Source organism: Opisthocomus hoazin, chromosome 1 (genome assembly GCF_030867145.1).
Source record: "Opisthocomus hoazin isolate bOpiHoa1 chromosome 1, bOpiHoa1.hap1, whole genome shotgun sequence".
Lineage (NCBI taxonomy): Eukaryota > Metazoa > Chordata > Aves > Opisthocomiformes > Opisthocomidae > Opisthocomus > Opisthocomus hoazin.
The window spans coordinates 77,554,987-77,570,394 of record NC_134414.1 but is presented as its reverse complement, the minus strand read 5'-3'; the positions used below and the strand labels follow the sequence as shown (position 1 = coordinate 77,570,394).

At 42.6% G+C, this 15,408-nt stretch overlaps 3 protein-coding genes across 3 annotated transcripts in view; 1 reads left to right on the top strand and 2 right to left on the bottom strand.

Annotated features, from left to right (window-relative positions):
• Nucleotides 1–1,019: 1,019 nt before the first annotated feature.
• On the bottom strand, nt 1,020–4,033 carry COA5 (cytochrome c oxidase assembly factor 5). The gene is made up of 3 exons (XM_075426987.1): nt 3,842–4,033; nt 3,447–3,530; nt 1,020–1,322 (listed from the first exon to the last, which is right to left on the bottom strand). The coding sequence occupies exons 1-3, from the start codon at nt 3,941–3,943 to the stop codon at nt 1,281–1,283; spliced, it is 228 nt and encodes a 75-aa protein (XP_075283102.1). The 5' UTR covers nt 3,944–4,033; the 3' UTR covers nt 1,020–1,280.
• A 31-nt stretch (nt 4,034–4,064) lies between these two features.
• UNC50 (unc-50 inner nuclear membrane RNA binding protein) lies at nt 4,065–8,465 on the top strand. Its single transcript, XM_075426972.1, has 6 exons — nt 4,065–4,113; nt 4,352–4,647; nt 5,479–5,599; nt 7,274–7,413; nt 7,490–7,591; nt 8,159–8,465. Exons 2-6 carry the CDS (start codon nt 4,368–4,370, stop codon nt 8,293–8,295), a joined length of 780 nt encoding a protein of 259 aa, XP_075283087.1. The 5' UTR covers nt 4,065–4,113; nt 4,352–4,367; the 3' UTR covers nt 8,296–8,465.
• Nucleotides 8,394–15,408, bottom strand: part of MGAT4A (alpha-1,3-mannosyl-glycoprotein 4-beta-N-acetylglucosaminyltransferase A) — an 87,014-nt gene continuing 79,999 nt past the window's right edge. The window contains exons 15-16 of the mRNA XM_075426960.1: nt 14,300–14,412; nt 8,394–14,118 (exon numbers count right to left, since the gene is read on the bottom strand). Coding sequence (XP_075283075.1) covers nt 14,092–14,118; nt 14,300–14,412 — 140 coding nt within the window. The 3' untranslated portion in view covers nt 8,394–14,091. The remainder of the gene's footprint in view (nt 14,119–14,299; nt 14,413–15,408) is intronic.

Sequence of the window (15,408 nt, the reverse complement as noted above, 5' to 3'; positions counted from 1 at the left end):
GATCAAAGGAAAGAAAACCAGTATTTTCCTCTATTAATTTCTTTGCTTTTTTACTGCAGCTGTCTTATAACTTCCGAAACTATATAAAATTTGACTAAGCACAAAAAAATTCTAAAGGAAGAGCAACTTTTAAGAAGTACGCAGCAGAAGCTAACTACAATTTAAATGAATACGAATGGCAATTTGAATATTTTACACCCATAAATGTGAACCAAAGAATTCAGAGAAGTGACAAAGTAAAAAGAAGAAAAACGCTCAGGAAGTACAAAGTAAATCTGTAGAACATGACTTCCTATAAACACAGTAAAGTCCAGATCATCATTCCCAGTTTGTACGTATGTTGGATTAGTATTTACACACTTGCTCGGAAAATAATGCAAAAAGCTCATTCAGGGTCATCTCCAAGGAATTCGAGTATTGTTGTAAATACTACTAGAACACAGTAACAGCAGCCACGGTCTCCTTGCCTGTTGGCCTGCAGAACACCTTCCCCACCCATCCTAAGATACATCCCAGCATACAGCTTTCAAGTTATTGACTAGAATAATCCTATAGTTCTCTTGTACTTGTGTCAGCACAAGGAGAAGACAGATTACCGAAAGATACATCAGACATCCTTTAATTAAGAGTAACCAAATTTTAATCTAGTTGTCCAACAAGCCTAGGCTGTGCTAATAAACACGTACATCAACCACCACATCAAAAGGAATTTGTAGCAAGATGAAAGAGATACCATCCTTGTGTATGCGGCACTGCAAAAGCATCGCCACCCCCACCTCTCCATGCAGGTTCACTGGGTAATAAACCCCCTGGGGAGGAAGCAGCTTGCAGGCGCGCTGCACAGCCCTGGTCAACGCGCCATCTCTAGGACAGCTCTGTCCCGAGGTATCCTCTGGGATACCCGTCGAGTGAACTCCCAGTTCCGTATCTTGTATCACGTGTAATAGTAAAGCACGATCAGAATTAGCAAAACCACAAAAGACAACTTCACTTCAAAACGGAATGACAACTTCTGCAGCTTATTCTGGATTTTACGTACTTTATTGCAAGTGCATGACAAGTACCCATTTTGGCCAGAACTTGCAGTTTTATGCTTGTCGTCTTCTTAACATTTAAATGTGCATCTGGGTCAATGTTTCAGAATACTCAGGAGCAGATACCTTCCTTGAACATATGGCATGAAAGGATGCAGCAGATACAACCATCTTACTTTAGTCTCTGTTTTTCTTAAAGTGCTGATGAACCCTGATCTCCCACGGCTGGGTGTCTTCACAAGGACTTCAGTATCCCTTCCTTCCTCTGAATCTTGTCCTGGCATCCAACTGAAAATTGAAGTCAATATATTAAAACCACACATTTTGCAAAATAAAAACTTTAGAGTGCTTGTGCTATCTTGGCACTTTGTAACACCACAAGAAAGCACAGAATAAAGCGGAAATCACTGTAAAAATAAATTAGTGATGTAGCCAACAAGTCACAGGGTTCTTCCAAAGAAACAGACACTGTATTATCTTAAAGCTTACAGAAAATTAAAATTACGTGATAAGCATCCTGTGCATCTGAAATAAACAGGGTAACAATACAAATGACAGAACACCATAGTGGGATGGCAAGCAATACATGAAAACATGGTACTGTAAATCTGCTTAGATCTGTTTTTCCAAACTTAACTGACAAGCTGAAGGAGAAAAATACACATTGGGTTGAAGTGGGAGTCACTGCAAATGTTACTGAGGACAGGGATTACTTAAATACAACAAGAGTCTGGAAAAAAAGTCAGTAAAAACATAATATTCAGCTTGTAAAATCTTCAAGTTTCTTCTTGGCAGTTACAAAAAAGCATTTAATGGAAGGCTAAACATCGCAGTAAAGCTAAAACAGTAGCTTCAGCGCAGCACCTACTGAAGCTAAATTGCAAGTTCTTTCTCAGTGCAGCAGCAAAACATACTTTGATCTTTGGAGAGTTCTTCTGAATTTAGATAGTCAGTCTTGAAAATGGCAGCTATGGATTGCAGTTCAGCCATATTCAGGTATTAGACTGAGGATGCACCTTTTACCTCCATTAACTAAACCTCTTTCAGGATTCAGAACTGCAGAAAAATTTGTAAAGAGCTAAACTGCAAGACGGCACAGTCTATCCAATAACCAAGCAGCTTCCTCTTCAAACCTTGTTCCTTCTTTAATATCTGAAGTGTGCTAAGGTTTATTCCTCTGCTATGAGATTCTATTTCCTTACAAAGAAAATCGCATCTAGGTAAAACTCTTAATAATTTTAGCGTACTGTAAACTCTATCTGTATTTAATTTCTAGCTTCTTTTTAAATAGTCTTTAAGCCTCACTATTACACCAACTAACAAATCTGGCAGAGCACGATTATTAAAACTTCTGGAGTTAACAGGACAAGGAAAAATGTAATTCTTCGGCCTCAGAATTTGGAGCAGTTAAACAGAATCATACAAGTGCCACGCCTCTTCCCGCATGAAACTTAGATTCATCAGGCTCCCTCAACGATCTAAAGACACAAATACAGGCCCATCATCTGGAAATACACATATATATTGCTACTGCAGCATCAAAGAGGTATTTCAAGCCTGAAATACACAACATTTTTTTCCATCCACATAAACAATAATTTGCCACTTTATGGATTAATACAGTTTGCATAGGAGAGATACAAAAAGCTGCTAAGACTTAAGCAAAAATACAGAACGGAAGAAGAATTTTAGGTGTAGGTTTCAACTGTATATTCTTCACAATGTACCACATCAGCTAAAATAAAAAAATTAACACTGCACTACCCATGCTTAGAAAGTTTTGATACCATCTTTGTCACATCTTAACCACTTTTTAAGTGCTATGGAAACACAAGCAAGATGTTTCTAGACAAGGAACTCCTATGAAAATTGGGGAAACTTTATCTAACAACATTTTTTACAACTGGTTTCTCACTGCCACACTTCATAGCTCACTATATAAAAAACCCCAAACCTGTTCTTTATCATGAATTCCACTCCTCCAAGAAAACTGACGAATGCAAGAGCCTGTGTCAATAGTGGAAGTCCCTTTCAGTAGGACGCCCTTTTCACTTAAATGTGCTTTGTTCACAGACAGAAATCAGCTGGTCGATATCCTACAGCTACCTCATCTACTAACACCGTTTAAACCAAAGCCGTACTAAAAAAAAGGAAAAGTACCTACCTCATTTACGTGTCACACGCTAAACCTAATTCTATTTAAATATGCTTTTTTTCCATCTTGTTCACACTCTATGACTTCTTCCTCACTAGAGCAGTGCCCAACACGCAAATTATAAACGGAACCCAAAGGCAAGGCCTGTCCTGCTTAACGACACCGGTTTTACTGCATCAAAGCGGCTTCCTTGAGCGAAGGGGCAAGGGGACAGGAGGCGCCCGGCCGCCAGCAGAGAACACGCCACGAGCACTCACCATCGACCTTTTGCAGGCGAAAAACGTCATTTGCAAACTCCGGCAATGCCCTTCCCGCAAGCACTGCTTCGGGCTTTTGTGTTCCTGCCGGAGGAGAACGCAAAGCATTAAACACGGAAGGGGCTCCCGCAGCCTGTCAGCGAGATCCCGGAACGCTTCGGCCCGGGTTTACTCGGGATTTTGCTACGGCGCGGCGCCTTGTCCTGCTGCTGACGTTGTAACTTCGTCACCTGCTTCCAACCCGCACTGGCAGGCGCGGAAGAGACCGCAGAGCTGCGCCGCTCTCCCCCGAGGCCCCGGCGGCTCCCCTCAGGCTTTCACCGGGGCCGGGGCCGGGGCCGGGGCCGGGGCCAGGGCCGGGGCCTCCCCCCGGGCGGGAGGGCGGCAGCGCTCACCTGCAAGACGCAGGGGCTGTCCAGCAGGCACTGCCGCAGGTCCTCCCTCACGCCCCCGCAAGCCCGCCCGTCCTCCTCCTTCTCCTCGTAGTACTTGGGCATGGCGGCGGGGCCGGCTCTACGCCTCGCCGCGTCCCGCCCATACACCTCCCGCCGCCATCTCGGCTCCCCCCCCTCCCCGAGCCCTGCCGCCACTTCCGGCGGGCGGAGGAAGGGGCGGGGCGGGGCGGCTGCGAGGCGCTTGCGCCGCGGACGTTGGCGGAAGGCGCCGGGTGAGGCGGGGGTCGCGTCGCGCTCCCTCACCGGGCGGGCGGGGCGGGGGGGCGCTGGGTTGCGGGTCCCGGGTCCCGCTGAGGGGGCGGCGGGCCGGGGGGGGGCCCGCTGGGCCCGCGGACGTGGGGTTCCCCGGCGGGCGGGCTGCCTGCCCGCCCCGCCACCCCGTCCTGCGCGGCCGCGGCTTTGCGTCCCACCACCCCGGTTACGCGCGACGGGCCGACGCGTCTTTTGCAGCTCGTCCCCCGGCGCCATGCTGCCCACCACGTCGGGCGGCTCCCGGGGCCGGGGCGGCGGGGCGCTGGGCCCCCGGGACGCCGCCAGGCACACGGCCGGGGCGAAGCGCTACAAGTACCTGCGCCGGCTGCTCCACCTGCGCCAGATGGACTTCGAGTTCGCGCTGTGGCAGATGCTCTACCTGTTCGCTTCGCCGCAGAGAGTCTACAGGAACTTCCACTACAGGAAGCAGACGAAGGACCAGTGGGCCAGGGACGACCCCGCTTTCCTGGTGCTGCTCAGCGTCTGGCTCTGCGGTGAGCGCGGCGGGACGGGCAGCGGGAGGGCAGCTCTGCGGATGGGCGCCCGTGGCCATTCTAATCCCCCACACACGAAAAGGACCAAGCCACAGGGATGCTCTTTTAGTCAAAGCAGAATAGAAGAAAACGGCCTTGCCTTTTTGGAAGTTGAGGTGGGAGTTGGAAAACAGAGGAGGCACGACTAATATTATGTAGTCCTGAATTAATCTCTGTACCGCAGCTCATTTTCGGTTGTGTTTCAAGCTGTGTAGTTCCCTGTAACTTTACAGACAGTAACAAGAACCCGTGCTGCACAGCGGCAATGCTTGAGTTAAAAAATACCAAACATTTGCTGTATCAGTTTTTAGTGTCTCGTGCAGTTTTTAGATTGAATTGAAAACATGACAAGAAGCATTATCCTAGTTGTCTTCTGCTATGTAGCACCTTGCTGACAGTAGTGTCAAAACTATTAACTCTGGAATAGAAGTATGTGTTGCCACAGGCATAGTTTGGGTTAAAAAGGAGATTTTATAAAACAAAGAATGCCCTACTGTAGTAGTGTGTGAATTTTTTAACAGTGTTGGGGGGGGGGCGGGAATACAACTTGCTGTTACATTGTTAAGGCCGAGTACAGAGGAGTGTTCTTTCATCTGTGAAAGGGGTTATATTATGAGTAACTTGCACTATACTATTTAGTGGAAAAATTAAGTTGTTGGACTGAAAAATCTCAGAGAGAAAAATAATAAGGAAACTGGAGATTTCGTGACAGTATAATAAAAAAAAAAGTCGATTTAAGATCTCATGCTTTCTTTTCCACAGCGACCTTTAATAATCTTTTTCTCCTTTCAGTGTCTACTGTAGGATTTGGATTTGTGCTGGACATGGGATTTTTTGAAACAATAAAGCTGCTGCTTTGGGTTGTTTTCATAGACTGCGTAGGCGTTGGCCTCCTGATTGCAACTCTGATGTGGTAGGTAGCGATGTCCGAAACTGAGCTCAGTATTGCTGTTGGCACACAGGAATTCCTCTGCTGTTCGCAAGCCACCTGGTTCTCTGCTTGGGGCAAATATAAAGTATGTATTGACTGTAGGTTTTGTGCTGTTGTGGTAACTGTTTCAAAACGTTGCTTTAAAAAAAGAACACACCTTTTTCGTTACTGTTTCCTGCAAAAGATGAACATTCACAAAGTGTGTATTGTGATGAACGTTTTGGCTTGTTTTCTTTCTTCTTGAGCTGGCTAATCTTCAGCAATAATGCCAGATAAAAAATTTGGTGATCAAAAACAAAAAAATTCTGTGTTCCTTAGTTTGGTTGAACAGCTTATGTAAGCCTGAGGGTGATAATGTTTAAGTAGGGCAATCTGCAGTTGGCCTGTACTACTTGCTGGAGATTTTAGCGATTTTCACTGCAAGCAATGCCTATCCTATTTCACACATGTTGGATTTGCCGCTGTGGTGGGAGTCACTGCCAGCCTTACCCTGTAATGGCCGGAGACTTGGAGGAGAGGCGAGGCGGTAGTGAGTCAGTTTGTAGCCCAGGCCTCAGCGTGTTGTAGATGTGTCCTGCCCCAGCTAGGGAACCGCGAACCAACAGAAGTCACTGTTTCAGCACTGTGGCGAGGGGAGGGCACGATAGATGAAAGGTCCATCTGACCCACTCACCTGTCTGGGACAGCAACCCATAAATTGCTTGGGGAAGAGCATCTAGTAATCCCTCCACCCCATCCTCCAGCAGTTTGTGACTCTGGGTGCAGTCTCCTGAACCAGAAGGACTTCAGCATCTGCAGGTTTTGCTCTGTCCTTTGGTCGGCTTCCTGCAGGCCTAGCTACCAGTCTCCAGTTTGGGTCAAGTCCCTGCTTCCACTGCAGGCTCACCTTTTTTCCAAAAGCTTCCCTCTTTCTTCATGAGTCTAAACCCCTTCTTGGCTCACTTCACCTTGCACCCAGGCTCTGCCTCTTTCTGACCCTGCCCTTGGCACAGAGAACATCTCAGAGGAAGCTACCCTGAAAGCTCTGATCTCTTCTTATTTCTGAGCACCGATTGACTTCTTGTTCCTCTTCTAAATGGGATGCATTTTCTGATGTCAGCAGAACTTCAGCTGAAGAAAGCAAAGTCTGGAGGCTTGTTCCATAGCCTGAAGCACCAGGTGGTGCGCATTCTGCTAGCGCTTCTGTTCAGTGAGGAGAACGGGCTTCTCTTCAGAGAGCTCGCCTGCCTGCTTTCTGCCCTTGGAGTGTGCCGAAACCGACCGTCTGCGTGTGAGGTGTACTCACCGCGTACGAGCACTTTTCTGATGTCACCTCTGCGTGCACACAAGGGTGGCATGGCATGCTGCCTGAGAGCTTGGGACTACATTGATAAATGGTGGCACCAATCTATTTAGAAGTCCTGGTGCTGTATTACCAGCAGTGTATTCAGCTGCCCAGCGAATGCAAAGAATGTAACTATAGTTTTAACAAAAATGTTTTAACAGTAGCCTGGTCTGCATAATTCTTGCATATTTGTCTCCCATTTTCCTTCTGTACTTTGTCGGGATACAACAGAGTTAGGATTGCACACGGTGCACTACCTCAAACAAACATTTTGCCAGTCAACTTTGCAGATTCATATTAACAACAATCATCTCAAACATCTTTTCATGTAGGTTCATTTCTAATAAGTACTTGGTGAAGCAGCAGAACAGAGACTATGATGTGGAGTGGGGATACGCCTTTGATGTTCACCTGAATGCCTTCTACCCACTTCTGGTCATTTTGCATTTCATCCAGCTGTTCTTCATCAACTGTAAGTAACGTGTTTTGTGCTCTCTGCTTCAAAATCATGCTCTAGCCAAACATCTGAGAGCAGTTGTCTCTTTCAGATGTCATCATATCCGATTCTGTCATTGGGTATTTTGTTGGGAACACATTATGGCTGATTGCAATCGGCTATTACATCTATGTGACATTCCTGGGATACAGCGGTGAGTAAGGCCAACTTCTTTCTTATTTGTTTGACTAAAAACAAGAGCATGACTTTAGTCTATTAATTTGACCTTAGTCTATTAATTTGTGAAGTGTAGGCTCAGCTGGGTGTGGAAGTAATTCTTTCTTAGTGGTAAAAGAAGTTTGACAGTACTTTACCAATCCCTGTCTCCAGCTGGGTGGACGTCTTAACGAAAGAATTTATATTCTTCACCATGCCAGCTTCCTTTCTTTTAATAGACCTGTAGCACCACAACTTGTTTTTCTTGTTCCTCTGCAAATCCCCTTCAAAATGTTTGCATTGGATAAAAATTGTGGTGAATTTAAGACTATAGTTTTAGGTAAAACAGTTTCCCGGGGCATTACCTATACTAATACCTCAAGTATTCTTTCATCTGTGATAGTGGTAGGACCAGGAAGGCAGAGATGACAACCCTGCCCTGGTAACAAGGCTGGCAGAGTGGTACTGCTGCTTTTTGCTGTCTTTCCCCAAGGCTGTTCTCCATGAAGCACCTTTTTTGAAGGAGCACTGCTTCATACTTGCTTCCTTGTTGCTTCTGTTTCAGCATTGCCCTTCTTGAAGAACACAGCTATTCTTTTGTATCCCTTTGCACTTCTCATCATGCTCTATTTGATCTCAGTAGCATGTGGATGGAACTTCACCAAAATGCTTTGTTCTTTTTATAAATACAGAGTGAAATAAAACCCGGACTTCATCTATCTAATGTTTATTTTGTTCTTACTGTAGCTGTCTTGACAGTAAAGAAAGAATTAAGAACATTTTGTAAATGATTGTAAATTTCTCTTTATTGTAGATAATTGTGTAAAAAAGTTTGACGTGTCCTTTTTTATTAAAATATTTACAACAGTAAACATGTTAGCAATTTTGTTCAAATACTTTTGCAGTACATTCCTAAAAACAATTTACTTGTACATCTCTGTAGCTTAAATTTAACTGCAACAGGTCTATTTAGCATAACTCTTACTGCAGGTATTTTGCACGTGCTGGCATAAGCTCTACATTATGAGGGGTTTAAGTGACACTGAAAAGCAGTTTATTTAAGAATAATACTGGAATACCTTGCGCCTTGGGACTGTGTGGAAGTGGGGCTCTTAACAGTGTTGCAATGGTGGAGCAACAACTGTCTCTAGATACAGAACTGTCCCCTCCTTTCATGAAAGAACTTGAGAACAGATTTATTTTAATGACTACTCCAAAGATACGTGGACAACTCTGGCACACAGAAGAAACAATGATGAAAGGCACAATTAACATGACCCATATCAGGTTTCCAAATACAGCAGCAAGTTTTTAAACCCAATCTCTAGCGGTCCAGTGGGTATTACTACATCCACCATGATGAGTGGCAGGTCAATGAACATGAAAGGGAAGTACAAGCTGGAAAGTCCATGAGGCAGGAGTGTAAACTGACTGTCACTAACACTACCTTCTGGAAAACGAAGATGACAACTTTCCAAAGCAGTGTTCAGTATGAAACATGAGCACTAGGATTCAGTTTCCAAAACAACACAAGAGTAAACTGGTTACAGTAAGACTTAATACTTCAATACTAGAATTTGATGTCTGAGGAAAAACTATATTTATCTTGAAATACCAAATATGCTGGCAGTGCATCTTACAGTACTGTGTGTTTCAGCCACTTGTTAAGGCTCAAAGAGAATCGTGTTCCCCTCTCGGCAGACACTGAGCAATGTTCCCCTTTTAACGAGGAAAGCACTGAACTGCTGACCCACAGACAGCGAAGGATTCCCAGCAGGACCCACTCCCCCCTGGCTAACAGCACGAGCTCCCGTCCTGCAGGCTGCTGCAGCCTCACTGTACACCCTTCCCCTAACAGGGATCCTGGCACCAGTGATCGCCCACTTCAGTCCAACAGTAAAAACACTCCATCTCTAAGTGCCCTATGGTGCAATACCATTTAAATCAGTTAACAGCTCAGGGCTGGCCTGCCTGCCCCTTAGAGAGATCAAAGTTTCTGCCACTGAAAGAAGGTTTCATCCTTCTCAAGATGAAGCTACTTTAAGTTCTAGCTGCTCACAGCAGAAATCAGCAAAACCCTTAAGAGACCACTGAGGTCAGAAAAGTGACACTCTCAGAGACTAGTTTATTGGGTTGGCATGGGATGCATTTTTTATGTATGTCAGCAATCAATGCTAACCTGAAAACACCAGTTGTTTAATAGCCTTTCAGCACTATGCTGGTGATTGTAATGATGATTTAAAAACACAGGAGGCTTTTTTCCCTTTCTACTACAGTTACTTGCTTTAGCTTTTTCAGAATACATCATTCCTAGCGAGAACACAGAACCTAGGGTTAATTTATTTCAGGGGAGCAAGGTTTGAAGAGATTTAATTCTCCCCCCAATAGTATTATCCAAGTTGGAAGCAAACTATATATTACTACAATACTTCATCTGGAGCAAATATTTCCAACAAAAAACAGATTACTGAAATGACAACATGCTTCAAAAAAAAAAAAACGAAGGAAAAAAATGGTACGCAGTTGTTCAATTTTGCCAAAGACTAATTTCACTCCAGCCCATTCAAGGAGTCGCGTATCACATGGGCTAAGTTTAAATTGCTTTGCTCTAAACTGACTCAAGGTGTTTAAAAAACTGCATTTGAAAGAGCCAGGCAAGCAGCGATATATCAGAGGAGTCCAGTCTTTTATTGGTCCACGAATCATATGTTTATGTGTTTGAATTTTTGTAAGACATCTTTCAGTTAAGGAAAAAAAAAAATGTATATTTTCTATCGATCCAAATAAATGGTTGAGAAGTCTGCAAAAGCACAAAGCCCTATACAGTGCTTCAGGAAACACTAATTAAAAAAATTAAAAGTGCTAATTTGGGATCACATCCTGTTCACATTATTTACAAAGTTTTCAGCAGGACTAGTCACTGAACGAGCAAAGCAAGACTATACTGACAGTCTTCTATTTCTCTGGTCCAGAGCAATCCCGAACAGCTCAGAAAAGCCAGTGCTCATATCAGCCGGTCTGTTCAGCATCCAGTATGAGAAGTGAAGAATAATTTGCCCAGATAATGAAGGTTTCTGGTAATGCCTTTGGTTTCAGAAAATTTCTCTTTTCTGAAGCTTTAACAGCATCAGAAGGAGCTAATAGGATCATACCATAATGCAGTTTATTTTGAAACACTTTCCATTATTTAATTATGATAAGATTCGGCAGCCTACAGGGGATTTTTAAGGCCACGACAAAAGTAACTAGAAATTAACTAAATGCAGGAAAAAACTCCCCAAAATCAGGTAATAGGTTTAAGATGCTGAGGAACTCTTGTGGTAATACTGTAACTTGTGACCGAGAGGTGTAAGAGACACCAGCCCCTCTGGAGCACACCCAGTCATAAAGAGAGCCTGAGCTAATGACCGGGGAGCCCAACAGCCAGAGCAGTCTTACTTCACCGCAGTTCCAGGCAGGAGACTTGCACCACTTCAGCCTGACTTGGGGATTGGAATTTGAAAGGTAGAAAGCCCAAAATAGCTGTCTGCAGAGATAATGAGATAGGAAATATTTTTGCTGCTTTTTTCTGTATCTCAGCAAAATTTCCAAGCAAATTTGCAGTACTGTCTGATTATACCAGGTCTGAATTTACATGACTCTACACAACATATTTTGTATTACTGTAGCACATTTATTTAGAGAGCATGTAAGCTCAGGAACATTTAATGTGTTAAAGCAGCCCAGAGTATTTCCAATTCCTGCTAGTACAATGTAATAAAAAAGCAACAATCTTTAGAAAAAAACACCCCACATATTTTACCAAGCACTAGTTCATTTGTTGCCCCTGATAAATTTCATCTCAACATGTTGGAAAATTAAATATACTGTTATCCAGAATCCTGCAATCAATGTGGTAAGGGTTCTATATATTTCAGTGTATTAGCAATGATTCATCTTAACTACTGTGAAACATCAGGAACAGTGATGCTTTGGGAATAAGCACACAGCTTTCTTAAATAAGGGGTTCCAGTAAACTTTTGAACTCATGGAAAAAGATGAAAGTTACCGTCCCCAAAACTACTTATATTGAGAAACTGCAATACCTAACATATTTCTGCAATCTAAATTGTAATAAATAGCTATAGTTTAAATTACTTGCATCATTCATTCACAGGCACAGCTGAGAAGAAAACCCGAAGTATTTTCTTAGATCTTTGCTAGCTAACGTGTGATAAAAAACCCATTGCACAGCAACAATCTGATGGCATGGCATTATACATGTAACGAACTGGGCTGTGGCCCCACAACAGGCCAGATTCACACAGGATTCTGAGCCTGTTCACCCACGTTCCTAAATCCAAGAATAAACTCCATTTATGAGGCCAGTGCTTAGCTTGCCTGCAGTCTCTATGGGCAAGACGAGCTTTCCAAGTAACATTTTATTTACACCATCTGATGCAATCAGAACAAAATAAACAAGGCCTGCCTGGTAGCTTTCTACTTCTCTTCACCCTACACCAGTCAGTCTAAACAGAAGGTCTTATCTCTGTGTACAAATCTTGCCTTCCCTATGGCCTCAGACAACACAGCTAAAACAAAATGACTATGGTCTCTAGAAGCAGTTAGGCTCTTAAACTTGAATACTGCTGAACTGTCAAAGGTACAACACAATCTTCCGATGACGCAGAAGAAAAGACAGGTTGACTCTATATCCCAATGGTGACTGACTTTCAGCTTGCAGTGCTGGAGACTCAGGTTTAGGCTCCTGCTCCTTATAAACACGGCATGAAAAAGAGGCCTAACCTATTAGTAAAACTTTCATGCTGGAGACACGAATTCCAGATCAGGGATCCTGCAACAAGTTTTGTGCATCTGTGCCCTGACCACAAAGACGCTGGGGATAATGGAGGTCTTTCTCCACAGGGAAAACTGGGCCAGCCGTCAAGACGTCACTTCCAGGAGGCTGGCTCACAGCACAGCCAAGAATCCCCAAGCCAGGGTAGACACCTCGCTCCAGTGTCAATCAGGCACTTTGTTCCTATTAACGAGAGAAATTTCTGCCTCTCTTCTTTCTGACCATTTCTGACGGGGTAACTTAAATCTTCCCATGCCTGTGTCCTTACACATAAGCACCTAAGCAGAAGGACTCTTACAAGCAGTGGCAGCAATAGTACTGGAACAATTCTGCTCTGGATTTAATCCAAACCACTTTCTGTTCCGGACCAAGTTTCTGATTCATTTAAGATCGCTGTTGTTTCCCTTGAAACAAAAAGGCAGGGTACTAACTTGAGGCCAAATTCAGTTCCTATTAAATGCTAGTGCAAGTTACTACACTGATCAATAAAGGAGTCAGACTGAAACCTTGTTCCTGAACAATGGAAGAAAATAAAAATAAACCCTAACTATTCACTGTAATATATCCAAAATAAATGCTGCAATAACAGAATTTTTTGAAAGGAGACCTCTGTAGATCAAATGTACCTAATGACTATTATTTGGTTCGATAAAAGATAACCTCTGTCACTCCAAAGCAAATCACACTCCATCTTTTTTCAATACAGAAAATGAATTTGCCCAGACTAGGAAATGCCTACAAAGATTTTTAGAAAGAACTGTTTGGAATTCAAAAAATTCTTCTAAAATGCAATGGATTCAATCTAAAATCACTGCAGATTTAGTACATAATATGAAACAAGAAGTTTCAGCATGCTTTTTATGTGGCTACAAACTGTACATAGTGGAATTTCATAGCCCCAAAGAATAATGCTCTTCAGAACTCTGTTAATGCCTCTGAACATCATTCAGATTCTGTGTACAAAACTACATAATTTAGAAACTTAATCTAGGATTTTTTAAACATGGCAGTATATTTGAAATATGGTATTAATTATGTTTGCATCTCCAAAGAAAAATGTAGAAAGATAACTTAAAACTAGAGAATTCATAAAAAAAACTTTATCAATTTAAAATTTTACTGCATAAAAATATGTACTTTTCAAATTATTTTAATAAATTAAATATCCCTAACGTTTTTAATATATATCCCTGACAGCCTATAAAAGAGGGTTCTTGTTATAGAAAATAAATGGAACTCCGAAAGTACCCCCTTCATAAAACATATTTAACAATAATTATATTTTTTTCTTCTTCAAGGAATGTAACAATATGTACAACTTCTCTATATTACTATACTATCAAAATAGTACAGGTTAAGCGTAGCAGGGTTCTGTAACCATGAGATGGTGAAGTCACATTAAAGTAGAGGACACTTTAGGCCTCAGACGAATGTTTTCAGTGTGGAGCATCAGTTTCTGGATGGATCAGATAAGAAGGGGTAAATACAATCTTCTCATCTACAGTAGATTTCACAAGAGGTAGAGTTCAAGTGAAAATGAAAGAAATTTGGAATAAGGTGCATGCTCAGTATTTTCAATTTGTGACTGGCTAAGGATGTCAGATTTTATAGGAAAAGTTTTCAGGAATTCTTTCTTTTTCCTCTGAAGCAGATTTCCATGATCAGTTTGTAATCTTTTTAATATGAATCTGAAATAGAGCATAAAAAAACAAAAAAAAAGACGAAGTCATGTTTCGGGTATTACATTTCCCAGTAATAAGAGGTAACTGTTTTCAGCATTAGCCAAAATTTTGAGCTTCAACACATTGCCAAAATGAAGAAATCTCACATTTGCCAGTTTTACTTTCAAAAGGTTATACCACCTCTCACCTCATTCAGAATTGCCCAAACTGCTGAATTTTGTATCACTGAAAGCCGGAATGATGAAATAGGGTTTAGGCTGGGGTCAACTGTTCCTTCAGCTACACCGTTTTCAAATTTCCCTGCAAAAGAAGCAAGAGTATATCCTCAATTAACTCCTGTTCAACAAACTAAAGTACAAAATCTGTGTCCAGAAAAATGTATCTGTAGTATCACAATTCACAGGTGAAACCTGTATGTTGGTGGCCATAGGGTTGACTGATATCACTCCTGAACAGAAGACAGCCAGCCATTTTTGGTATCAGATTCAGCTTTGCAGCAGCAAACAAGATGGGGCGTATCATCAGAGCACGCTGATCTGAACAGGATTACACATAAAAATAAAAACTTTGGAACTGTCTATAGGTACGAGCACCTCAAAGTCTGGGAAGATTTTGACACAGATTTTCATTTAGTATCATGGAACTAAACATGAAGCCCCTGCTGGCTTATGTGTTTTCCAGGAGGATTAAGGACAAGGGATATAATTCATACTTAACGTATTCCTGTTTAAAGGATCTGCAATTATATTGGAAGGAATAAGAATCCAATTTAAAAGCCCAGTTAGACTTTACACTGAAAACATATACACAGCAACTGCAATTCATTAAGACAGAAAAAATTGCTTTCAATGTAACAGGGATGCCCAAGCTATGTCCAGAAAGCTAGATACAACCCATGAGTAAAATTTCTCTTCCTTGACAACAGGCATCCTGGCACCTTCCCCAACAGCTGCTTGGCTATGGAAATGCCAATATCGCCCCATGATGAGACAGCTGATTGTCTGCAGGGTGGGTTCAAATCCAGGCCAAGCACAACAGCTCACAGAGAGGCACTCGTGCAGACACAGGACAGAAGAGGTCATCTTATACAACCTGGAAATGCCTCTGCAATAAGCTAGGCCATCGATCCTGGCAGAGAAGTTGGATGTAGCTACACTACAACTAAGAGTCACGCTAGATCTTTGTTTAGTACATCAGTCTCAACAAAAAAATACTGGAAACAGTATTAAGTAAATCGTACAAAGTCATGCGCCCAAAAATGCATGATCAAAACTCAGTTTTAGGTTTGTTTTGGTT